This window comes from Peromyscus leucopus, chromosome 10 (genome assembly GCF_004664715.2).
Source record: "Peromyscus leucopus breed LL Stock chromosome 10, UCI_PerLeu_2.1, whole genome shotgun sequence".
NCBI classification, from domain to species: domain Eukaryota; kingdom Metazoa; phylum Chordata; class Mammalia; order Rodentia; family Cricetidae; genus Peromyscus; species Peromyscus leucopus.
The window spans coordinates 75,585,079-75,612,652 of NC_051071.1; the positions used below are offsets into that span (position 1 = coordinate 75,585,079).

General features: G+C 40.1%; 1 protein-coding gene and 1 non-coding gene across 2 annotated transcripts in view; one reads left to right on the plus strand and one right to left on the minus strand.

Annotated features, from left to right (window-relative positions):
• Adamts3 (ADAM metallopeptidase with thrombospondin type 1 motif 3) overlaps positions 1-27,574 on the minus strand; it is a 110,464-nt gene that overhangs the window by 10,474 nt on the left and 72,416 nt on the right. Inside the window, exons 3-15 of the mRNA XM_028888092.2 lie at positions 27,022-27,105; positions 24,990-25,146; positions 24,213-24,318; positions 23,680-23,823; positions 23,002-23,134; positions 21,573-21,686; positions 19,129-19,274; positions 17,814-17,989; positions 16,584-16,717; positions 14,119-14,242; positions 10,491-10,571; positions 9,096-9,259; positions 3,239-3,404 (exon numbers count right to left, since the gene is read on the minus strand). Coding sequence (XP_028743925.1) covers positions 3,239-3,404; positions 9,096-9,259; positions 10,491-10,571; positions 14,119-14,242; positions 16,584-16,717; positions 17,814-17,989; positions 19,129-19,274; positions 21,573-21,686; positions 23,002-23,134; positions 23,680-23,823; positions 24,213-24,318; positions 24,990-25,146; positions 27,022-27,105 — 1,729 coding nt within the window. The remainder of the gene's footprint in view (positions 1-3,238; positions 3,405-9,095; positions 9,260-10,490; positions 10,572-14,118; positions 14,243-16,583; positions 16,718-17,813; positions 17,990-19,128; positions 19,275-21,572; positions 21,687-23,001; positions 23,135-23,679; positions 23,824-24,212; positions 24,319-24,989; positions 25,147-27,021; positions 27,106-27,574) is intronic.
• Positions 5,386-5,458, plus strand: Trnav-uac. Its single transcript has one exon. It is a non-coding gene; the product is annotated as a tRNA-Val (tRNA).

Sequence of the window (27,574 nt, forward strand, 5' to 3'; positions counted from 1 at the left end):
CACATGCAAGAAAGAACATGGGTCAGGTTAGGTGCCTCCGGTGGGTGGAGAACATGACATGTATGAAGAGGAAGGGGGTAAGAAAGCATCAGATCTACAAAGCCATGGGCCCCAGATAAGCATTTGGGCCTGAAGGTCATAGGGAGTGGTTGACCAAAGAAGGTCTCCCAACATTCATTATTCTGATATATGTAAAACAAACTAGTTTTTAAAAAACTGATTATTGAAGGCCATGGCACTGTTAGAAGAAAAATGGTGTTTGCTGTCAGTGTGCAAAGTCACCTTAAATAGCTGTTGGGGAAAGGGCAGAGCACACACATTGTGTCTAGTACAAAAAGAGGATCAGTGTGGGAAGCAGATGTCTTCCTCTCAAGTAGAAACCAACCCAAGCTGAACTCTTTGTTTAGTGGTTCAATTAAAAAATTAGTTGAATGGAAATCATGAATTGCATGTCATTCTTAATGCTGATTTGTGGACTACATGGACGTTTTTCTGTCTCCTTCAGTGTATGTCTGCCATCCTAAGTACAGTATATTCAAAAAGGAGAAAGCAGGTTTGCTTTGTATTTTTCCAGTTGTTCTTAGCTTTCAATGTTAGAATAAATTTAAGTCTTATTCATGGATAAAATTTCCGTATGGAAAATTATTCTTGCTTATTAGCTTTTGTAGCAACTAAGCTTTTAAAAATAAATGCAAACATTAGCCTCTGGTGTAAAAACAACAACAAACCCACAGACAACAAAACCCTTTACAAATTGAAACATTTATAACCTCTGTAAAAGTTGTAAAAAAGCCAAGAATCTATATGAACTTAGATTAATCATCACATTTACTGTCCAAATTAGTTTGCCATACATGCATTTTTTTTTCCCAAGTTACAGACCTCTGGATCCTTCACTCCTAAACAGTTCACATTACTACAAAATAATTTTTTAAATATAATGTGTAGACAATATTCAAAACCTGCCATTGTGGCGATATGTTGCTTGTAATCTAAGAAATAAAAAGCTTGCCTGAAGATCAGAGGACAGAGCTAGCCACAGAAGTCAGCCAGTGGTGGCACACACACCTTTAATCCTAGCACTCGGGAGGCAGACAACCGTCTGGATCTCTGTGAGTTCAAAGCCACCCTGGACTACAGAGATTAATCTACTCACAGAGATTAATCCAGTTTAAAAGAGAAACAGCCAGGCAGTGGTAGCACACACCTTTAATTCCAGCACTTGGGATCACAGGCCTTTAATCCCAGCACTAGGAAGGTTGAGACATGAAGTGATATGGCTGGGCAGAGAAAGGAATATAAGGTGGGAGGAGACAGGAATTAGGCCCTTTTGGCTGAGGACTCAGAGACATTCAATCTAAGGATCCATGGAGACGGGATCTTCCCCTGCTGGCTGAGGAGTTGGTGAGGTGAGAAGTGGCTGTGGCTTCTGATCTTTCAGCACTTACCAACAGCTGGCTCCAGGTTTTTATTCTAAGACCATTTAGGGTTTGTGCAATATGCCATTGTCCTTGTCATGTTTCTTTCCAGCCAGGGACTGTGTGCTTCGTTTAATTTCCAAGTCTCCTCAGCTTCCACCAGCAGGAATAATTTCCCAAACTGCATCTTTATGGCATTTACTACTCTTGAAACATATTTGCCAGACATTTTGTACAATGCCATTACAATATGCATTGTTTAATGGTCCCTAATGATGAGACTCAGCTTATTAACTTTCCACAAGAACACTACTTGAATGGCTTTCTGTCTTCAAGGCCACATGTCAGCCGACTGAAGGATTTTAATTGGGAGAACGATATAATTCTATCCACCCATTAACTTAAAATCATTATCATGTAAATAGAGAAGCAAGTCAAAGTCAGCAGAGGAAATGCAATAATCTGCTCTTTCAAAACAGTGAGGGAGGCCTGGTGAGGCAGGACAGACGCCCTGCATATTAAATCGTCACTGATAACCCTGAGGACCATGTAGATATCAAGCACACAAAGAAGGGGGCTCAAATTATCTTGCAATGAGGAAAGAAGTGCCATTCTTAAAAGTTTCTGTCCAGAAATACCAGAAATGGTCTGAAAGTGTAATGAAAAATGGATTTACCCGGAATTACCTACCATGAATATTTTTCTCTTTATTCAGTATTTAATTATGTAGTGATTACTGTAACTATTCTGTCATTGCCTGCTTAGTGCTAGAGTATCTGTTGTGCAGAACTAGATAAGTAGATGATGGGAGGAACTGATGAAACTGGGTCCATCTCATGGATCTGTTCTGGGGAAATGAGAAAAGCCATGCCACACAGCAAGGCAGCCTGTTGATCAGCGAACCTGGTCTGAATCCTGTTTTTGGAAAACTACTTCCTGTCCCTGTGTTTCAATTTCACCATCAGAATAGAGATAAAGATAGTACTGATACCACAGAGCCATTGTGGATATCGACACATGGAGATATGAAGTATTCCGTATGGCGGCTAGCCTCTAAAATACAGCATCACCAGATCTATAGTCAGCGGTAGGTCACTGCTGAAACAGAAAAGTGAGCATACACCTGGAGGGCAAAATGGAGAGGAGAGGCAGCAACCAGAGGAAACTGGATTGGACGCAGCTTTAGATTTTGGGAAAAGTGATTAAGGTGCTACTGTGTTGAACACAAGACATAAAGAACCTGGGAGGAAAGAGCACGGGGATATTATGGTCTGCCCTTGTTTTAAGTGGCATCACATCCTTTGCAAACTCTGAGAAATAACTAACAATGGCTTTGTATTTAGAGTTTGATTGATATTTCTCCAACTGCAGCTTCAAATTAGAGACAGATATTAGAGTAAAAGCAAGATTGGCTTTTTGTATGATTGACATACATGTTGACATAAAATTTACTGTGAAAAAAAAAGACATAAAAGTAGGAGAATCAGATGGATGAGGAAAGTGAGCAGCAGGCGTAGGAGTGGGACAGGAGAGGGTGAGGGGTGTGTGTGCGTGTGTGTGTGTGTGTGTGTGTGTGTGTGTGTGTGTGTGTGTGTGGTGTGAGAGAGGGAGAGAGGGAGAGAGGGAGAGAGGGAGAGAGAGAGGGAGGGAGGGAGGGAGAGAGAGAGAGAGAGAGAGAGAGAGAGAGAGAGAGAGAGAGAGAGAGAGAGGAGAGATCAAAATGCACTATATAGGTGTATATGAAGTGCCATAATTGAACACATTATTACATAGAGCAATACACAGTGATCAACTGCTTTGAAAATGTATGTGGTTGTTACCTCCACCACAGGGTTTGGAGCACTGAGACCAGCTCTTCAGTGCCCACTCGAAGGTGTCCAGCTCCTCCTGGATGACATTGTTGCTGTTGATTGTGGGGACAGAGTCTTCATGAATGATGTACTTATATGTCAGGCTAGAGCGGGTGTCATTCTCCTGAGGTATGATCTAATACGTATAAATGTGAGAGATACGCAATTAATTTATAAACAACTAGAGACTTAACTATACATTTAAGCATTTCAGAATTATTGATGTTTTGAAAACTGGAAAATGTTTAAGGTAGTTCTTAGAATTTTCTTTTCCTTCAACTCAAGTGGTAGTATGCAATATTAAAGAAAAACTTTGAATATATTAATATAAATAGTAAAGGTTGGAGTAAAGGTTGGTATTATCAAAATAACTGCTATTTTCTATAGGTTACTTAAATTAAACAATCTCTTCCATTATTTTAAAGTTCTTTATAATAAAATGCTTTATTATAATAGCAATGTTCCCACCAGAAAATAAAACATTTTGGAAAAAGATACAGAAAATTAAAAACCATTCATAACTCTATAGAACAAGAGAAAACCAAAGTAACTTTTATTATTTGTGGCTATTCCCTCAAAACAGTAGTATCATGTGTATCTGTGTGAGCATAAACAGTACTGATCAATGAATATGTATATACAGTAGAATTTATGTACCTTCCTGGAGACTGCTGATTTTCCTCAGAACACCAAAGACTTTTAAATACTCCATTTATCACTACACATAATATTCCCTCTACTAACTGGATGAAGAAAAGACCATTTTAGGTATAGATTTCCCTAATTTAGGATTTGCTTGTCCTTTGTCCATTAATCATATGCTTGGGTGCCATTCTCCCCCTTTCTAAATCAGTACATTTTTCTTCTTTTGGTCATTGCTGTAGTCCCGACATGTCCAAGACTGAGTTTGCAAAGCTTCTGACTTCTGCCTTTGTTGTGCTGCCTCAGTTTCTCTGCTCCCTCTAGGGGAATTCTGTGCCAGGTACCGTGAATGTTGAATCAGCTTCAGCAGTGACTCAAGTGGTGAGGGGAAAGGGCCTGCCAGCCGCTGCGCAGGAAGCCTGGCATCATAGCCTGAGGCCTTTCAACAGCAGCCCCGCTTGACAAGCCTCGAGGTGCTGATGGCCCAGCTGCCAGCTACCTCATGGGAGTCACGGTGCCACAAGTGGTCAGGTAACCTGCTTCCAGAGGTACCATCCACAGATACTAAGGGATATGCCTTTGTTTACCTACGTACTATGTTTGAGTTTGCCATGTAGTAACAGATAGCTAATATTGACTAATATGTGCAAAAATAACTTCAGTTTATACAAAATTGATTATAAATGATTCATAAGCCTAAACGAAAATGTAAAACCTTTGGAAAATAAGAGAAATGTTTTGATGTTACATTGAGCAAAAGGTTCTTACATAATACCTAGATATTAATCCATTAAGAAAAAGCCTTATGAGTACAACTTTAGTAAAGATGAGAGACGGAAAAGACAAGCTGGGTATTGGGAAATGTTTCTAATCATGTGTACCTGACAAGTCCTATGAAACACAAAGTGAACCCTTAAATTCAAGACTGACGGTGGACAGCAGACCTGAAAGGACATCTCAAAGACAATATCCATAAAGAAGAAAACAAAAGCCAAGTGGAAAAATTTCATTTGGCAGAATATAAATTTAGAAATTTGATTTAGATTAGTATAACTTTTTAAGAAGGCATCTAACAACACATTTCAAACCAAGCAGATGCTTTCTGCATTCTGCCATGAGAACAATCGAGTTCCATCCCGACATGGAGCTGTAACCTCCACAAAACTTGAGAGAGCATTTCTGGTGGAATGTAATGGATACCATGGCAGATGACAGTGTTCCCTGAAACAAAAGCACATGCCCTGTTCCGAGGTCCCAATGGGGCCAGAATCTAGACCTTTGCATAGAAGTTGAACATGAGCCAAGCCTTGAAGCATTGCTATGCAGAGCATATCAAGGTCAGAGAGCTTGGGACGTTCAGGGCCCGAAGAAGAGAAAGCTGCATGGAAGGGTGGCCCCACAGCTCTCAGGTCTTGACCAATGTCTGGGCATTGTCAGTGGGAGATGCTGTGTGCTCTCAAGAAGCCACTGAACCCAGTTCCATAGTGTAGCAGTTATCACGTCTGCTTTACATGCAGAAGGTCCTGGGTTTGAGCCCCAGTGGAACCACGTGGTGTGGGACTCTACTTTAGCTGGGCAGTGGTGGCACACGCCTTTAATCCCAGCACTTGGGAGGCAGAGGCAAGAGGATCTTTGTGAGTTTGAGGCCAGCCTGGTTTACAGAGAGAGCTCCAGGAAAGGCACAAAGCTACACAGAGTAACCCTGTCTTGAAAAACCAAAAAAAAAAAAAAAGAAAAAGAAAAAGAAAGAAGAAGAAGAAAAGAAGAAGAAGAAGCCACTGCAAGACAGTAAGACAAAGAGACTCAAGCACAGCTAGGGCTGGGAGAGTCAGGGGGACCTTTTCCAGCAGAGTGAGGAGGGCTCAGTAACACTTCATGTTGTAAGAATAAGGTCGAGTAGAAACAGACCGGTCCTAATGAAGAAGAACAAGAGGCTTCAAACGATCCAAGACTTAACAGCCTCAGGACCAAAGCCAAGGAACCATTCATACAGGTGTATTATGTAAAGTGAGACAGGTGACTGTGACCCACTGGGGGGAAAACAGAAGCTTCCAGAAGAAGCAGACAGCTTGGAGATCGAGGATTCAAAGGACATGCTGGATATTTCGGTAAACATAGAAGGAAACACAAAACACCACCACATGGAAATGCTAGGAAAGAAAGTACACCAGTTGACATGAAGAAAATCCTGGCTAGGATATAGGGTAGACTGGAAGGTCAAACTTAAAACAGGCCAGTGCAAATTATTTATATTCTTAAAATATTTCAAAAGGTTAAAGTGGTTTGGAAATGAATCCCATGAACACAGATGGAGTTGAGGTCTTAAAGATACAATGAGGAATTTACTCAAATGTAGTATAAAACATTTTACTAGTTAGAGAGTCAAATTCTTAGTGAACTCCAAGTACGATCAATACAAAGCTCACTGAGTCTACCATGGTAAAACTGGTAAACAATGAGCATAAAGAGAAAACCCTTCACTTCCCAGGGAAGATGACAAATTCAAAGTGACCTCTGTGTGTTGGGGTGAAGGAGCAGAGTCAGAATGACAAAGTCCATGCCACACAGGAACAAAGGCACGCAGCTCTAGCCACAGCTTCCTGGCAAAGAAGGAGAGTTAGAAGTATATCCAAAAGCTAAACTGAGTGTCCTGGAATAAAGAGGCAAGCCCACATTCCTAACTGAGGATTCTGGTGGTAAAGGGACTCCTCCAGTGTGAAAGGTCACTTGTGGAAAGCAGTTCATTTCCCAACACATGGAATCATCTTCAGTGGGAACCTATTGTTTAAGACTGAGGTACCCTGGGCATGGTAACAATGAGAAATCCCATGTCAAGCAGCCTGGACAACCTGCTCCAGTCTAGGGATGGGAGATAGCTGCCAGAATCAGTCATGAAAAGAGGTGGCTACATTGAGAGTCCACCTATTCCATTCAGAATGGCTGTCATCAAGATAAAAGGGATAACAAATACTGGTGGGGATGTGGGAAAAGAGGAACTTTCTATACCACTGGTCACCATGTAAGCTAGAGCAGCCACTATATGACTAGAGCTACTATATGACCGAGCTATACCACACTTGTGTATATACTGGAAAGAATCTAGACAGAGGTACCCACCATGTTTATTGCAGCATTAGTCACAATATGAAACCAACTTAGCGGTCCATCCGCAGATGACCACATAAAGGAACTGTGGTACATATGAAATTGGGGTTTTAGCCAAGCCATTAAGAATGAACTTATGACCTTTGCAGCAAAATGCATAGAAGTGGTGAGCATGCTAAGGGAAATAAGCCAGACTCAGAAAGACACAAGGGTCTCATGTCTCACATGTAGGAAAATTACTATATGTATAAATGATAGGAAAGTAGAGGGGTATCTGATAGAATAAAGGCTTCTGGAGGGAAGGAGACCAAGGCAGTTGTGTACTTGGGGGGTAAAGTAAGTCAGACATTGTGAGTTTAGACTTAAAACAGGTGTCTATCTGTGACATGAAAACAGAAGTCAGACTAGAGTAGAAAGGGACCAGCTCTAAGAAGAAGCAAAGTTGGGTAAGGCGGGGTGGTGAATATGAGCAAAGCAGAGTGACATCTAAAATCACAATGAAACCTAAAGTTCTCACATTAATTAAAATAGTAATATAAAATCCTCAAAAAAATAGCTACATAAAACTGGCACACCATATTCAGAGTTCTCATGGAAATGAGAAAATGATAATGAAGTCTAGTAGACAAAGGTTCTGTCAACGAGGAAAGCACACCTGCTGTTTATTAACCCCTTACTTGCACACTTTCCCAGAGGAGGCTGTGACCTGAGAGCTTCAAAGCCTTACTTTGGAGCTCTGACACTTTAGACAGTCTTCACATTTCTATTTGTTTTTAAAGTAGCTCAAACACAACTTTCAGAAGTTCTGGATGCTAATTATCTCTTTATGAAGTTTGAACATTATTGCTCATTTGTTTCCATCTTATCTTTCTATAATTTTGTGTGCTTTATTAGGCCGTTTCAATTCTGTTCAGTATCATATAGAAGCTGCCTGTACCATTTACATGTATATTATGAAAAAGCACCCACTATCGGCTAGGTCTGCACATGATCCATGGCTATAAGGAACCCTTTGCTACTTCCCAGAGTTCTCAGAGAAGACTCCCAGGGGCTGCTGAGTTGAGTCTCCTAGGTAGGCAGACTCCTCCTGGGGGCTGTCATTGCATTACAAACATCCATCAAATAAGCTCATGTCTGCTTCTGCTGCAGGTGGCCAGATCTTTGTCATTGATAATCCCTCAATTCCCTCTAGTTCCTTAAAAACAATAATTACTTCTCTAATAATTAACATAATCTGTCAGTATAGCATATAACATAATGACTTCTTTATGGTATATCTCTTCAACATTGTCCAAACCCTGATAGTTAACTAAATAATTATAAGACTTTCATGCCAGTAGCTTTCCTGATAGAATTCTGGTAAAAAGATTACATCACCTGCTTTTTTGGTTTGAAAAAAAAAAAAACTGCTGATACAGATTTTTAATGATTATAGATTCATTGTATATTGTAAATAACATGCTTATACAGTGAGTAAGTATAAAGACATCTCTAAATCAAAACTACAAAACTGGTAATACCCTAATTTAACACTTCTTACAGGTATCTTTCAAGAACGAGGGGGAAATATTGGCATTTGGATAACTTGAAAGCTGCTGAGAAATTTCATTGATAATATGCTCATACCACAAAAACTGCCAAAGGAAGTTCTCCATACAGAAGGTAAATAATCATGGATTAAAGGGGACATCAAAAATAGTTAGTTTGTTGGGCTGGGCGGTGGTGGCACATGCCTTTAATCCCAGCACTCGGGAGGCAGAGGCAGGCGGATCTCTGTGAGTTGGAGGCCAGCCTGGACTACCAAGTGAGTCCCAGGAAAGGCGCAAAGCTACACAGAGAAACCCTGTCTCGGAAAACCAAAAAAAAAAGTTAGTTTGTGACTAAATATAAATTATTCAAGTAAAATATACTTACTAAACTGTATGAGAATGTTGCACACAGAACAGGGAGACATAAATAGAATTGCAAAAAAGAAGCAAGGAAATGTTCATCTGTATATTTTAACTAAGCATGTTTTCAGGTAAGTTAAGTTATAAAATTATAAACAAAACCGGCTACATACATGTTGCACGGCACGTACCAGAACAATAACAGGGTCATGTAGGGGCCCATCCGTGTGGAGAGTTTCAATGTCATCTTCAATGTTGTAATCCCACTCGACACCAAGATCTATGAAGGTCCGCGACTTGGCTTCCTCCCCTTTCCCATTTAAAATGTAGTGACCTGTGGCTTGGTTCTTAATAGCTAAACAAAGGGAAATGAGTGGTGGACACACATTTATCATATGGCAGTGTTGATGAGCCATAGCAATTCCCCCATTTTATTAATAAAAATCATTGATGTTTCTGCCTTATTAGTATCAAGCAGTCAAAACGAATGTTAGTTCTAATGGTTCCCCCATTCCTTCCATTAGGCTAAGCCTTTGAGAAGCATTCCTAACCCAGTTAAATAGATACAAATGGTTAAACAGGTAAAAAAATAATGTTTGCAAATATTCCCATTTGGAAACATTGTCAAAGAGATTAGCAGATTCTAACTCACTTATCCTATACATTTCCTTGGAAGCTGGGACCCTTTGGATATAATGGATACTTTGTTAATACAAACTATCTCTTTAAATATTTGCAATACATTGATAGCCACCCTGAAGAGCCGAAATGATTTCCAGGCCAATGACTTTCCTGATGACAGTAAAATCCCCAGATGACTCAGCAACTAATAAGAGTTCTTAATTCATTATAGATCTGTTGTTATTATAATGTATGATACTTCTCTCATGGGAAAACAGCTTCCAGGTATTAGGAAAAATTAACACTGGAATAGCAAAATTCTCTTGTGGCAGATTTACAAAGAGTTTGAAATCTACAAAAAAATTATGCAAAATATATAAAATTATTCATCAGCCATTTCCAACATAAAAATGAGAAGTTTGGGGGCTAGAGAGATGGCTCAGAGGTTAAGAGCACTGGCTGCTCTTCCAGAGGCCCTGAGTTCAATTCCCAGCACCCACATGGTGACTCACAACCATCTGTAATGGGATCTGATGCCCTCTTGTTTCATGGAGCTGTACATGCAGAGCACTCATACATAAAATATAAATAAAAGAAATTTTAATTTTTCTATTGCCTTCCCTTAATGGTATGTCATATTTTTATCATTTCCTAACTCAGAGCAAAATGTGATTAATAAATAAAAACTTGTAAAATTTTCTCAGGAGTTATAAACTAATCCCTTTTCTACCAAAAATTGAAGTTTCAGTTTTAAATATTTATTTTAATGTAAGGCTAGTTGGGAGAAATGATTAAGCTTCACATAGTATCTAATTAATGGATTTATGTATAATCCTCATTCTTGCGTGTATAGTATGTATACTACACATACATACATATACACATACATATTCCCCTGTGGAGTGTCTTTGACATTTCGTGTTTATGTGCATGGAAAAGCAGCGCTGACGGACAGAAACACTTACCAAGAACATGAGGAGAAGCCTCGTCTTCTTGGATTAGCACATGTCTAGCCCCAGGGGGAATATCAAACATCTTAAGGTACCCTTTTGCATGTGTGGTGAATATTGGAGGAAGCAGAGAGAACAAAGGTAACACTATGGTTAGTCCAGCACTGCATCCCTACGGCTCCTGCACGCAGAAGAGGGCATCCATAAACTGAAAGGTGTGCATCTCAGAAATGAACTCTACAGCCTTGAGACAGCTTGCACAAGGGGGAAAAAGTTCCACCGAGGAGGAGGAGGAAAACTCATAGGCAGTGTTGACCTATGAGTCCCATCAACAATTCAGGCAAACAGTTATGCCTTCCCAAGTCGCCCTGTATTATTCTAATTTTTATAACTACCCCTTTAAGTGGTAGTTTTAGTAGAAGTTGTTAGGTGGTGAATGTGAGATATTCCTTCTGCCTACATATTGTTATAAAAGCCTATGACACTATAAATGGCTAAGCTTCCATATATTGAAATGCTTTAATATTTAGAATCCCACTTATAAAAATACTTAATATACACCTTGCATTCAGTTTTTATCTTTCATGTACTGCTTTTACAAATGCTCCAGCTTCAGTTTTCTAAGCCAGGAATTGTAAATTGATAGCCTTAACTAACTAAAAAATAAATTAATAGCCTAAAATTGACTATTAGAAGTTTACATTCTTATAGGAAAAATCTTAATATTACCATAAGCCCTAAAATTATATCAAGGATCACTTACAACTTTGTCCATGACTATAAATCAACAATAGAACAAATTGAGAGGTATATGTGTTATATTTCATGGCTGATAACAATGAATGAGTCAGATCCAGGTAAAGTGATGCCTGCCTAGAACCTAGCATTTGTGAAGGTAAAACAGGAGGATATTGAGTTTGAAATCAGTTATACAGGAAGACACGGTCTCAAATAAAAACAAATATAGGAAATTATGCAACCTAAGCTTTAAGCATATTATGGAGCATCTAATTCATATAATCCAGTATTTATGCCAAATGAAATCCAGATAGAAATATATAGTTACTGACAGAATCAGAAAAAAAATTGTTATTTGTATATGTATAATTAATATTTATAATACATAGACTTACCCAACTCTTATATAATGTTTATTAGGGTCCTAAGTAAACATAGTTGTCATTTAGGATCAGGGTTTTCAGCACCTTACCCTATGGTACAGTTCAACACAGGAGCTGTACTGTTTGCCTGAGTAAGCAACAGCTAAAAGCGACATGCTTAAGATGCCCAGGAGTGCACATCAGTGTGAGGTCACTTATGGATGCCCATCTTTCTGCAGCATGCTACAACTTACCCAGTACATTTTTAGTTTCTCTTGTTTCAGCAAGAGAAATATTACGAGCTCCTTTGGGTAAAATGAACGCGCCTCTCGTCTTCCCTTAAATAGAATGTCGTTAATTAGTGGAGGTTTCATGTTTACCAAAGTCTTGCTGTTTCATTGACTACCCCATAAGCCATACAGATTTTATTGGGTAAGATATAGAACATGTTCTAAAACTTTAAATTTTTCAAGTCAAAATGCCTTTACAGTGTTAGCAAACACTGATAGACTGTTAATAGTCAATGAAAGTAAGACTGGGCATGAATGCAAAATGATGGAGGAGATTGGAAGTTGAATACTTGCAGATTTCATTTTCCAGAAACTTGAGTTCCTTATGGCATCTCTTGCTTAAATGTTTGCCTGTTGGAAAAGGTTAATTAGTCTATTGCATGACTATGAGGACATTCATGAAGGGAAATGGAGGCTAGATTGTCTTTGACCACCCTGAATCTAAGTGACTGAAGGGACACTTCACATGTTCTTTTGACTTTGATTCTTGTTTAGCATAATTTTTTGAGATGGTCTGAAAACAATATCATATCCTTATAGTACACAAAATGCAGAAAAGTTTCCTTACATTAATTCATCCTAATAATAAAACCAATTATTTTACACCCCCAAATAGAAAAATAAATGTAACTTCAGTAAAGCAAGAACATTCCAGCCTCTCATGGAAATGCAGAGAAAATTATATTTGATTGTAACAAAAGTGTAACATTTGTACTTTAGTTCTGTTTGCTGTGTTAAAATAATGCAAACAGCCAGCTGGAAGTAGCATTATTTGCTCTCAAATAAATCTCAAATTAGAAACCCTGATAATTCATCCTAAAAGAATAGCAAAGACAGTAAGGATCAGGGATCATAGCCAATCTGATAGAATTCACCAGAGTCAGGTAGCCAGGGTATAATTTGATGCATGCGTTTAATCTCAGCATTCAGGAGGCAGAGCCAGACGGATCACTGTGATTTTGAGGCCAGCCTGGTCTACAGAGCGAGATTCAGGACAGGCACCAAAACTATACAGAGAAACCCTGTCTTGAAAAAACCAAATAAATAAAAATAAAAATGGACAATAAAGATTAATTCATTTGGATGAAGACCAAGATAACATTTTTATGTGTTCTTCTATAAGTTATAATCAATTAAAGTAAACCAAATTCTTTTTTGAAGATTTATTTTATCATTTTGAATGTATGAGTGTGTTGCCTCCATGCATGTCTGTGCACCACTTGTGTGCCTAGTGTCTGGAGAGGTGAGAAGAGGGGACTGGAGCTACAGATGGTTCTGAGCCACCATGTGAGTGCTGGGAACAGGACCCAGAGCCTCTGGAAGAGCAGCCAGTGCTCTTAACCTGTGAGGCAACTTCCAGCCCCAAACCAAATTTCTCTGTGCCTTCTCGCATCCCATCAGACATTATTCTGATAGTGCCAGAGGAGGTTTAGGAGGATCTTCATGACAACTTCATGTCATGTTTACCTTTAGCTGCTAAATTTCCTGAAATCATTTCCCAATAAATCCTCATAAAATATATGGATATTTGTTATGCTGTATAAATGTTTGTATGTATTGCATAGAAATCCTTATATAAATTATGAAACTATAAATATTCATGTATATTACCTATTGCATGGGGATAGCTTTCCTTTCCATATGTTGGAGCTTTGATATACTATTTAACCTGAGCTAAACATATAATGAGCACAATAGGTCATGTATATGAGCAATTATACCTCAGATTAATTTTTTGTTGTCTCTCTTATTTTTTCTTCACATTTTTCATACAATTCATTTGTTTAAAAAAGCTGTTAAAGGTTACACTGTATAAGGATGCTAGCTCCACAATAAGCATACAAAGATAAAATTGCTCACCCTTAAAATAAAAAGAAGTGAAAATGATAACATTGTTAAAGAGTTATATTTAAAGTTTCATAACAGTTTACATCTCCAGATAATAAGATATGTGCCACATATATTCAAAATTAACCTTTAGTCCATCTGATTAAATTCAAAATAACATAGTATAGGTTTTTTTCCCCCTAAGCATCAAAATCAATACAGTATCCCTTATCTCATTTTAGTAGCTATTTTCTTCAGGAAGGCTGTGAAGTATGAATTCATAGTCTTTTTTTGTTTAAACTATTTTTTTTAAAACTATCTGTTAATTTCTGTGATACTATTGAAAAAAACCCTGAAATTCCACAAGATGTTGCAAAATGACAAATCACATAAAAAGGTATTAGTTCACGGGAACACTCATCTTACCAAGTTTCCTGGGTGTTCTGGTAAATGTCCCCTTCACAGTCCGACAGTGGGAATTGTCCCCTCCACAGACCCCACACTTATCCTCAACCTTGTTGGAACCAATTTCTTTGTCGCAGCCCACTTTCTGGGGAGAGAAGATGTTAAACATGGCTAACTTTAATGTGCCAAGTAGCAAACAACATCCCACATGATGGTGATGCACCCCTTATTTGGTGATGGCATACAGCCAGAGAGCTTGTGCCAGACTTTCACTCCAGTCATGATTTCTCAAGCCCCAGGTTTTTGAAGGACTAGTGTGATGTCAAATAACAAAATGAATCATAGTCTAGGCAATAAATGATAAATGCCTTTGTTCTAATGAAGTATTTTCCCAGGATTATTTTCCCAACATTATTGTCCTATCCATCAGGCAAGATCTATGAGCAAAGAAGTAAGTTGACTCTGAGGAGAAAAATCTACAAATCAATAGCATGGTGCTCTCATATGCATAAAGGCATACAGTAATGTGGGGAGTTGCAAAATAGTGTTTTCTTTGAAAAGTAATTTGGGATGCAAAATAAAGTTCCCCAAAGTGCCAGAGACTCTCACAGGGGCTTGAAGGAATAGAATGAGAAAGCATTTTAGAATTGGAAAACCTTCAAACAGTTATGAAATTTTACATTGATGGCGATTTAGAGATCAAGATTTATATGTAGGTGAAAGCTGGTAGAAGGTGGGTATTGCATGCTAGGAAGAACTGTGGAAGCTCCGCATGGAACAAGCTGTGCAAGGCTGTAGTGGGTAGCCATTCCAGCTTGGATCTGGAAGTTCCAACCCCCATTGAGACTCTGGCAACTGTCACGCCTATGAGGCGGGGCCAGGAGAGGTGCCTGGAGACCCTAGAACTGGATGGGGAGCGCTATCTCGGTGCTGAGATGCTGGTGAACCAAGCAGAGCTCCAGAGAACACTGCTGGACTGCGATACACCTTCCCCAGACCCTGCGACCTACCTATCCCTTAATTTGTGAGTTATGACATTCAATAAATATCCTTTTAACTACGTGGAGTGGCCTTAATAATTTCACCAATACAAGGCCCTGAAGATAGGCTGGGTTTACATTTTTCCAGTCAATAGGTAATTACTGAAGGCTCTCTGGCCTGGGGAAGACCCTCAAGTAACTAACCGTTGCACTTACAAGTTGGATATGAAATGGGTTAGGGGAACAGACATACATTTAGTACTAAATCCTGCAGGGGTTAAAAATGAAGACAGTAACACTCCATCATTTATATCTATTCTCAAGCAGGTCATGTTGGAAACTTAATCACCAATTCAAAATTGTTGAGACACAGGACCTACTAAAATGTGGGGAAGCCAGGGGTGGGCTTCCATATGTTTCCTCTCAGCACTGGGAGGGCTGAAGCAGGAGGATCACAGCAAGTTTGGAACCAGCCTGGACTCTAGAGTGAAATGCTAGTTCAAAACAATGAGATGAAATTAAAAAAAAAAAAAAAAAAAAGCTGCCGTGATTAGGTCATGATGAGGCCTTTGCTTTCATGAAAGAAATTTTCATGTCTTAGAATGGGATAGTTATCAAGAGAACAGGGGTGTCATAAGAGTGACAGCTCCTTCCTCTGCTAAGTTTCTAGTCTCTCTTTCCCTTCTAACTTCTAGCAGGGATGACTCAACAGGAAGATGCCAAATGGATACCATCATCACACCTTGGGCTTTCCAGCTCCAGAACCACAAACCCAAACACCTAAATTCATTTAGCATGAGCTTTGCTTTCTTTGGTTCTATAAATTACCCACTGTATGGTATTCTGTTAGAGTAACACAATAGCATACTTTAGTTTTGCTAAGTGAAAAGGAAATGGATGATGTTAGGAACAGTGGTCCAGCTAACATGAATAATTTCACAGTAACAGCTGAATATGAACAAAAAATAAACTGCATTAGGAAAAGACTAGATGAGACAGGAAATTATTTTGTTCCCCACAACTTTGGCTCTTGCATAAAATTCAGTATTTAAGTTTTGAACCATTTTGGAAAAGTCTGTATTAATCATTTAAACAAACTTAGAATTAGACTTTTATTCAAAACTAAAATGTAACACACATACATATATCATGGAGTTATTTTATAATGGGGGATCAATGCCACTCTTAGACATCACAGACTAACAAATAAAAAGCCCAGTTTCAGGTATGGGCTGCCTCTTTTGGAGGAGAGTCAGTATAGTCCCATAGACCTCTCCAAACATTATACGTTGTTGCCATTTCTCTTGGTTACCCTTCAGAACTTGATGGGAAGACCTTGTTACTGAAGACACCACATACATGAATCATAGAATACCTCAAAATCAAGCTGGTGCTGACCTGGAAACCTCATCCATACATGCTAATCTCAAACATGGCTATGAGCGACAGTAAAGGTAGAACTGCAGAGGACTGTGGGATGCTATGGAGGCAGCAGTCGGAACTCACCACACATTCTCCTCGCACACATATGCTGTATGGATCTTTGTAGGAACATCGAGTTCCATCGTGCACCAGCTGCTTCATGTAGGCAACATCCCCAGTCTCTTTGGACTGGCAGTAAAGGTGGCATCTTTTCTTGGCTGCATAAAAGGCAGGCTTATATTAGTTATTTTCATACAATAGGATATTTGACCAGCAAGGTTTATTTTAAGATAAAACATTTCAATATAGCTGCCTGAAAAGCAAATGAAATACTGTATTAATAAAATAGGGAGTAGATGAGAAGTGCGGATATGCCACCGTGCATATTTGTTTTCATGTGGATGATGAATTATTTCATGTCATCTAACCTGGGCCATTGTTGAGATAATAAGGGGTTCTATTAATAGAGGAACATCAGTCAGGTATAAACTGAGACTATCCCAGGTAGGTTATGGTGGCAAACCTTGATGTCACCTACATTAGCTTTTTAGTAAGCTTTAAATCAAAGCCAATTTTACTTCAGTAACATTCTGAACACCAACCACTTTGGTCTTTTCTTTCCCCCTGTCACCCACCCAGCCAATATGTGTGCCTTTGTAGGATCTACTTAACTGATAACATGAGTGAGCCACTTCACTAATGTAAATTAGAAGAGAATGCATTTAGTCTAAAGTGTTCAACCTATCCATGCTTACCTTTCCTTTAGAACAGCACTCAATAGAATTCAGTAGTATACACACATTGATCAGTCTAACAGATATGATAAGAGATTTCAGTTTGAGCCTATCTGACCCAGAATTTAATGGGAAGAAGTCAAGCATTAGATGAAAATTTCCAAGATTATTTTTAATAACAAGTTTAGAAAAGGCTACATAGTCTTTGTTTTAATAAATGGCCATCTTGGTTTTGGGTTTTGTTTTGTTTTCATCTTGACTTAGCTGTAAATGGATGATTTCCCCCTGCTGTGGTTATTTCTTAGTTGAGGATTTCAGTTGAATGAGGTGATTCACTGTCATTTCCCATGGCAGCGGTGACAGGGCCATTTGCCAGATACCACGTCTGTCACAATCCCCACCTCTCAGGAGAAAGGCATTCTTTAGCCTGACTCTTGGGGACCCGGAATGACTTGCTTCTCTAAGTACCCCTCTTTGTATGTTGCCCCACTGGACTCAAGAGTGCAAGGGCCTGGTGTCAGCAAAGCTTCAACGCTAAGTGACCATCCACGCAGCAGGAAAAAGAACGGTATCTACTCACAGTCAGGATGTTCGTGCGGCAGCCAGTGGTGTTTGGTATTCTGGTATTCAAAGTGGGAATTACGCTGTTGGCACTGCTGGGCCCTGAAGTCCTCAAAGTGCTTTTGGCATTCTTCTGTATTACAAAGCTGGTACTCAAAATTAACACCAGGGCAATCCTGACCACCATTGATGGGCCTAGGGGAAAGACATTTCAAAGGCTGTCTGGCGGTAGCCCAGCAGCTCAGGCTCACAGACGCAGTGCTGCTGGCCAACAGCCAGCACGTCTGAGCTGCCAGCACAGGCTGAATGATGCCGTACTCCCAACGTCTAGAGTCTCTCTGAAAGCACCCTTCTCTCTCTGCCAAGGGGTAAAGACCCCCAAACACAAGCTAACGCAGTTCTCAAGTGGTATGTTTCATTCGTGACAGAAGTATACACAGATGGAAAGCATGCACGTAACTCAAGAAAGTATTTTCTACCTTATATAAAACATGCAGGTGCAACTCAAAGAAATGCTGAGCATATCGTCCCGTGTCTCTGCTTCCTCCATGTCAAATGCAAAATGGAATGGTTGCCCAAACAAGGAAGTGGTAAGGATTCAATGAGGTGGCATATTTACAGCTCTCAGAAAACTCCATGGCTTGTGGTGAACCTGTAACTCCTACTGTCATGCTTTTGAGTGTATTGTTACTTCTAACACTGACATCCTCTCCTCTTGTGAAGGCAGTGTGCAACCATCAGTAGTCTTTATAAAAGTCACACTCAGAGCTATCCTTCTACCAAAACAGAGAAAAGGCTGCTCACAGGTTAAACCCCAGATGGACAAGTTAGCGTGTCAAAGCTAAATAATTCCATTACTTTTTCTTGGCTCATATGAATTTTGTCTGATTGAATGAATGGATGTCTTTTCTTCTCAGAGTCCCTGCTGGTTGGCCACCATCTTTCTGTATGACTACATGAGAGCAGCTGGACCTACCTTCTGGAATTTAGTTGAAGTTGTTCGTACTCCTTTTACTCAGTGCCCGTTGCTTCTTTATGTACGCTTCACAACTTACAGGACACAGAGTCTCTACTCTCTCAACTCCCTAATAGTTCCAAACATTAAGTTCTCCAAAACATCTCTCCTCTTCATTTGAATGTTTCTTCTACATCACTAACTACTCTTCACTTTGGCAACATTAATCCAAGAGAGACTGTCTTATGAATGGTGAGCAATACTTTTTCATATCCTCTGTTTTGTAAACAGGATGAAAGAAGGAAAAACACTCATAGCAGAACACAGAATCACTTTCTTGTCTATCAGAAAGCAACAGGAAGTTCAGGGTAATACTCACGTGGGATTATTGCACTGGCGTGTTCTAAATCGAACTCCAGTGCCACATGTCCTGGAACAGGAACCAAATTTGGTCCATGACCCCCAGTTGCCATCTTGTTTTTGTTGATTAGCATTCTTCCACATGCAGTGCCCTTTATAACACCACTTGGGAAAATGAAAAAAAAATTATGAAAGTCATTATGAAAGGTGTTGCTCAAGAAACACGTATTTGAAGGTCTTCAACTTTTTATTCTCCCTCAAGTTAAATACTGATTTAAAGTATCCATAGGCATTTGCTGCACAAAGGTACCTATCAAAAGGATAACTTAGATTTATAATTTTTAGAATAAAATTAAAGTGATAGGCAGCCGAGCGGCACAAGACTTTAATCCCAGCACTCAGGAGACAGAGCCAGGCAGATCTCTGTGAGTTCGAGTCAGGCCTAGTCTACATCCATGACAGGCACCAAAACTACACAGAGAAACCCTGTCTTGAAAAACAAACAAACAAAAATTAAAGTGATAGATTTGGGGCTGGAGAGATAGCTCACTGGTTAAGAGCACTCACTGCTCTCCTGCAGAGGGTCTGAGTCATGTTCGAGCATCCACATTGGATAGCTCTCAACCATCTATAACTCCAAGTCCAGGGGATCAGATACCCTCTTCTGGCCTCTGTGGGTACCATGCAGACACTGGGCATCCACTCACATGTACATACATGTCATATACACATACATTAATAAAAATAAATCTTTTTTATGGAAAGTAACATTTACTCAGGTAAGTTTTGAAATGATACAAGTGACTGCCCAGCAGACTCCATTCTCCTGCTTCACTTCTCACTGCTTGGCTCACCCTAGAGTTTTTGGATGCTACCACGCCCCCTTCGAAAACAATGGCATGCAAATGTGTCTCAACTTATAGAATAGTTAACTAAAGTTAGGTGAAACTATATAAAATGTTAATTTATGAGTCTGAGAAATAGGTAGGTTAAATGATGAGTTTTTACCTTTTAGATAAGCAAAATCAAGATATATAAAAATTCATGAATTGTTTAGGGGCCAACATGTGTCCAAGAATTAAGTGGGGTTAATACAGCCACGATGCCACAAAGATTCTGTGATAACACTGCTCAGCACTTAGCATGTAGAGGTTTGCAAAGGGAATAGATTATTTTCTTTCCAAAAATTTCAATTCCTTTTTTATAGACTATGGACAAAAAAGTTAAAAAAAACTTTATACATTTAAGTATAACATGATACAATTGTATGTATGGAAGTTGGATGTTAAAATCTACTGTACCATAACTTTTTAATAAACCAAAATAATTCTACTAATTATTGCTCTTAATTTTAGTTGAAAACTTCCTAAATCTTCCAAAAGCAAGACACTATGTAAAGGGTAGTTGTCATGGTGTCAGACAAAATGTAAGTGCTTGTAATGACAGGTTTTTATTAGTATGCATATTTCATATAAGAACAGTTCATGTATGTTTGAAATCAACCTTTTAAAAAGGTAAAAGTTACATTAATCTTTTCTATCAGCATTTGGTCCTATCTCCAATATATTATTTCTAGACTAGTCAAGGCTCCTCAACTTGCGTTCTTAGCATGCCTTTGTTTTGGGCTCTCTGCCCTTAAGAGAAGCACACCTTGGCATCCAGCCAGTTTCAAAGCATTCAGCCCCAACTACACAATCTGAGATTTAAAACCTTTGGGCATCTTTCCCCCAGGAGCGAGGCCAAATCTTCCGTATAAATTCATGTCTTTATTTCTGGGCAACTTTCACAAGGGATGCCATGCCAGCAAGTAAATCAGACACCACTAGCAGGGGCCAGAGATCTGCTGTCCCCATTGCCTTTCCTCTTGGCCACAGTTAGCCAAATGCTCTAGTCCTCCCAGTGTGCAAAGCTGCTAATGTCTGGGCCTGTGGAGGTGGCCTTATTTAGTAAGTGATTCTTTGCAAAGATGATTAAGTTAAGGATTTCAAGTTCAGGAGATGATCCTGAGGTATCCAGGTAGGCTCAAAACATCACCAAAAGACTCAATCCTTGCAAGAAAAGGGCAGAGGGAATATAGACACCCACTGTGTTAGAGGTCAGAGGAGTGTGGCCATGATGTGGGAGGAGGGTGGCCAGAAGCTGGGAGAGGGGAGGAACTCATTGCCACTCCACTCCTTGGAGGGAGCACAGCCCAGTCCACATCAAACTTCACCTCAGTATAACTGACTCATGCCCTCCACAGCTACGACAGAACAAACTCCTAGTGTTTTGAAGCATCAACTTCGTGGCAAGTTGTGGTAGCATCCACAGGAGGTAGTATCCTATCTTAGAGCCTTACTAGTAGGAAATCACAGGCACTGTTCTCCATGAGGCAAACAGGCCAGCAGTGAGCGTCATTTGCTAGACTTGGAAAGGTTCCTGCGCAGCACGTGATGAAGCCTAATCGCAAGCAGACACACTCACCTTCCCAGGAGCGCATTCAGTCCCATCGAGGGGAGGGCCCTTCTTAGTCTTACAGAAATATGGGTTATCAGGATGGCTGCACCACAGCTGTTTGCACGGGTCAAAAGTTCGGAACTGCAAGAAAAAGAAGCAAGTCATCAGAACTTTCAGAGAATGGCACATTTGCCAACCATACTTTATACACACTTTCTTCATGTCACAGTTTATTTTGAGGGGGGTATTTTCATTTCAAGTTGATTGTCAAAGTGATAACATGTCAAGAAATAAACACTGCCTTGGTGGCGTGCTGACGCATCCGTGACAGGTGTAATAGGCCTGTACTGTGCTAAGTGCATTGATTATATCGTCACATTTCATCCCCACGTAAACTTAAAGTGATAAATACTATCATTGTCCACACTTCAGACACAAGGAAACTAAGTCAGAGATGTCACATATGGTACTCAAGTTCATGGATTTAGTGTCAGACCTGACCTACTCTGACATGCATGTCATAGTGTCTAACTACTGGAAAGTAAAAACAAACTAAAACCACCCAAAGCAGAGATTCATTTCAGAGCCCAGGCTGGACCTGCCTACACTAAGTAGCTGAATCTGGCTTCAAACTCATGATCCTCCTGCCTCAGCCTCCTAAGTGCTGTGATTATAGGTGTGCACTGCCACACACATACTTCACATTCTTCCATTTGAGTTGATTTATCGGGATAATCATTTTCTATAGCCACAGAGATACGGAATACTGGCCAACAGGCCATAGAAAAGCTCAATGTCATCTCTGAAGGGAAGAAACACCAGAAGAGGAATGGGACACGACACTCTGAGCTGGAGCACCTCTGTTGGGCCCTCCAGCTCCCTATTTGCCAGCTGTGAAGAGATGGCGTGAGTGGGTTCAGAACCTCTGCAATCTTGGCTTTTTCACCCTAGAAGTAAAAGCCTTACAATCCTTCTCCCCCTACTTTTGTAGTGTGTGTGTGTGTGTGTGTGTGTGTGTGTGTGTGTGTGTGTGTGTGTGTATGTGTGTGTGTATCTGCTCTGTGTATATATGTATATACACACACATATATATCTGTAATGATAGCTTTTAATTTAAAAAGCTATGAACTTGAAAAAGTAAGGAGAGGTATTTGAGAGGCTCTGGAGGGTGAAAAGGGGAGGAGGCAATAACATAATTATATTGTAACCTCAAAAACTAAAAGAAATAATTAAAATAATGAAAGCCTATGATCTCCCTATTTCCCCTCTTGTCTCTCATGAGGATTAGTTAAGGCTATGTGCCTAAGGCATCTAATTTAGCTCAGTCATCCGAGCAAATACAAGATGACTGTAGATATTTTCACACTTGTACCAGTGAGTGTGCAGAGCCCACCGGAACGGAGCTGCACAAATAGATGTTCAGGTAAGACATGTAACTTGACAGCACATCACATACCGCAGTACACATTTTGTAGCCAACACCAAAATCAAAACGGCATTGCTCATCCATGGAATAATTGATTCCAGGAAGTTCTGGGAGTTTGGGCCAATCGTGTTCAAAGGGGTCGTCAAGGAGACAGTCATAGGAACTGCAGGGAGGAGAACATTAAGTACATTTAAATTCTCGTCAACGACATCAGGTCTTAAAGGGAACAAGACTCTTAGCTCAGATACTGTGGGGTTTTGTCAGGTCACAGGGCAGGTTCCCAGAAACATGGTGTTAAGGTTTTGGGGTTTTATTTAACTCATCTTTTATCTTTACTAATTCTGGGGGAGTTAATCAAGCACAACTCCGGGATACAGGAATGCTGTGGTGGCCTTACTCATGTCACTACGTGAACCCATGTGAACTGTGGCAGGGCAGGTCCTAACACTGGCGCAGCAGGACTTCAGGGTATAGACAGGATTAAAAGCAGGACCCATGCAAGCACCCTGTCTCCATCCTCTGCCCGAGTCTGACCACTAGTCACAAGGCATCTACCCCAGGGAAACCCCACCCCGGCTAGAACTACGCTTGAGTTCAAGGCTCATGGCTTCTACCATCGTATGACATTATAGAATCTTTTGGGTCAACACCTCTGATGTCATGTGTGTAGCCTATGCAGCAGGGCATGACATGCAGCGAGGCACATACTGGATGTATCTCTTCAGTTCCTGGCCACTGCATCTGGACCAGTGGTAGCGGTGGAAGGCGGCTTGCACCAGGGGCGCCATGACACTGCCCATGGCAGTCTCATCCCCACATCTGTTCCCTTGCCCGTCATGCTCCATTCCCAACCTAGAACACAAAGGAGACCTCGTGGGTAATAATCGCAGGGCCACGGCTCGGACTTCCTGTCTTTTCTCGCAACACATGCTGGGAAAGACATATTTTTAAAAGTCAACACGGCTTCCTGGGAGACTCCACAGACCCTGAAATTGAGAGCGGTACCTAATGAAATGCCGTTCTCATTCTATAGCCATGAAAGGCATGGGATTGCGTGGCCAGACAGGGCCACTCATTGAGTTTCAGCACATGACGCTTCACTGTTTTCAGCTCCTCACTCTTGGCAAAGGCTGAGAACTCACACTGGCATGCATTGTTACATCAAGTGTGAACAACAGTGGAAAAGCAAAGGGAAAAAAACACAACTTTGTTTTTCTATCTAGCTGTCAGCAGTAACTTACACATGGCCAGTTTCATGGGCTACTACAAAGGCAGATGAGAAACCATCTTCATGATTCAGGGTACAACTTCTCACTGGGTGGCACATGCCTGTGACTGGAGCGTATCCTGTTGACAATGACAATCACTTTTATTTCCATTTTAAATGTAAAAACCTCATTATAATTAGTACTGGGTCTTTGCTTAGAAAAAAAAAAAAAAAAAAGCTGTGTTCCTGTAAACAGGGGCAACCTTGTTATCAGTAAGCCGCGTTCTCCTGGGAAAGAGGGAAGGGACTGCCCGGGGGCTACCATTCCATCTCAGCCTTGTCTTTCTGTTTTAGTAAACGGCCTGTCATATCTTGGCTCTAATGGAGAGAGCCAGAAATCATACCAATGTGGAAAAGAAAACCATCAGTCCTTCTCCACAGTCTGTCTACATCAGCGTTTATTCGATAAATGTAAGCTGACTTTGGAAGAAAGATTGCTGGCAGGAGCCATTCTCATTCTGAACAGTGAGTGGAAATCACACTGCATGTTACAGCATCCCTACCATGCCCCAAACGTCCAATCGTTATTTTAAAGGCAAGCATAATTTATGATGGTGTGTAAGTGGCATTTAACATTGTGGATTCTGCAGAAAGTCGTTGGAAGAAACAGAGGGGGGAAATGTATGCTTGGCTCGTGGCTGGTGGGAAGTGGTGGGGACATACAAACATCTGCACAACCTGCTCGACTTGGGATTTCTTTCGAAAACCCAGGCCCGTAATTTTTTTTTCTTCTACGTAGCAACAGTAATACCTTGCATTCCAGCAGGCCCAAAGTCTTGCCTGGTTAAGAAAATGGCATGATCGTGGTGTTCAGCGTGGTTGGGATCAGGTTTTTGTTGTTGGCAAGCCCAGCGACACACATTCTCCAGACTCCTGGATGGGTTCCCCCTTTCTATGAGGCTGATAGACTAAAAGGAAAGAATATGGTGAACACGCTTTTTTATGATTTGGATTTGGGAATAATATTTCAACAAGGATTCAGAAATATTATTCTGGGAATCAACTTTGATTTAGAAATTCTAAAGCCCATAAGGACCCACTGAGGAGGTTCTGTACTACCTGTGTGAAAGTCCATAGACACATGCATAACAATGTTTGAGTCAGGGTTTACCACTGTGAAGTGACTAGGTACTAATCATTTGGAGGAGAATTTTAGAAGCCTACAATATTTACTGATTCTGTTCAAATTTTAGATTTCGCACATTAAAGACAAAAATACTGGGAAAGATTCTTGCAAGAGACTTTTTCCAGAGATACAAAAGTCAAAGCTCTTAGCTAAGATTTTTGTGTATTCTTTTGGTCCAGAAATAATCACATGTAGGAGGAAAATAAGTTCTTTCAAGATTTGGCAAGACTGGTCAAACTTTAGTGTATGGGGTACAGTCAAATTAAATTAGCTTCACCATAGAGAAAAATAGCATTTTAACCTCATGAAATGATAGGGTTTGGTCTCTTATCTGATAACGTCAGTGGGTTTATATATGTTAAGTTCACACTGCAGTATGGAGTTAAAAAGTTGAGGGGTGAAAGAGCCCATCCTTTAAGAACACAGGGGGTTCTCCCTTCCATAATGTTTCTAACAGAAAGAGAAATTGAATTTGGAATCACAAATGAATTCCTAATTGGCTAAAGGGTCCAGCATTTTGTTGAATTTCAGCAAATGCTATTATCAGTGTTTACATTTGTAATAAACTTTGCTTGGTCTGTTATATGCTATTCATACAGTATGCCAAACAAATGATTTAATAACCAACTGAAGGCTATTAAGACTTCCAGCTGGGATTGGCTTGCTCCTCTGTAGCAACACAGAGTATGTTAGGTTTTAAGAGAAGGTAAAGATCAGGGACAGCATATCTGTAGATGAGGATATGTGGATGAAGAAATACATGAAGAAATGCAATCACATGGAGGCTTACGGTTTCCCACGGGCACAATCTCACTAGCATTTCCTAATCAGGAGGATTAACTATGGGAGGCATAGTTTTATAAACATAAAAATTGCCAAGTTATTCAGGCTTCTCAAAGGAATTTGATTCTTTCCAAGGACACAGACACATCCAGTATCAATAGACATAGGTTTTTAATTCTATGGCAAGAATGGCTACTGTATACATTTTGATCCAACTTTCTATTTTCAGAAGGATTAAATAATATTCAGGGTGCCTCACTTTTAAATATATCCATTTGAAACACTGTTTTAAATAAATCAAACAAAAGATAATTCTCTTTTCTTCACTGGTGTATTCCAAGTGCTCTGGGAGTAACTGCCATATAAATGGACACTACACACAGACACAGCGAATGGTTATACAGGTCATCAACCTGATGGTAATAGGCTAAGGAGATTTTCCTCTCTCTTAATGGCATCCACTCATGTTCACTTACTCATTCTCACACCTAAAATGTTGTTAACTAGGGGTCGGTTGTAGCTCAGTTGGTAGAGTGCTGGTCTAGTGTGCAAGAGATTTTTGGTTCAATCCCAGCAGTGTATACACTGGACATGTTAGTGCATGCCTAGGGTCCCAACACTTAGGAAGTAGAGTTAAGAGGATCAGGAGTTCAAAGTCATCTTTGACCTCACGGGAAGTTTGAGGCCAACCTGGACTGTATAAAGACCTGTCTCTAACAAAAAGTTGCTCTAATTTAGAGATCTCTTCCCATTTTAGAAGATTCTTGGTATAACTATGAGTTTATATAAGATTGAGGGTAGTTTTACAACTCAGTCTTCTACTGGTTAACTAAGTCTCTAATGTTCACAAGCCACACATTTTAAGATATTTTACCTTTGCGTAACCGAGCATAATCATTCGCACCAGGACCACATTTATATGCACTCCAAGGGACTCGTCGTGGTAGATTTCATTTACCTGGAGACAAAGCAGACAGTTGCTATAGTAAAGGCAATGCAGAGGATTTCAAGGGACATGTAACATTCAAGAGATCAGCCATGCCTGTCTGTCTGATTGGTCAACTTACATTGTTTTCAAATTTAGTTTAAACCGATCCCCAAAATGAAGTAATTTATCTTTTGTTTTGGAGCAATCCTTAGATACACGGATTACTGATTTTTATAAACTACAGAGAAAAATGAACATAGACATGTTAAGAAGTGGTTTATTAAATGAATTGTGGGGTGTGAGTGTGTGTGTGTGTCTGTGTCTGTGTGCCTGTGTCTGTGTGCGTGTGTGCCTGCACTTACACGCACCTGCATGCATGCATGTGTGCAGGCTCACATTCTCACATGTCTACACATAACACAACATTCAATGCAAATACAAGAACATGACTCTAGTGATATTCTACCCTCCTGTGAGTGGCCACACCACACTGGAAGAA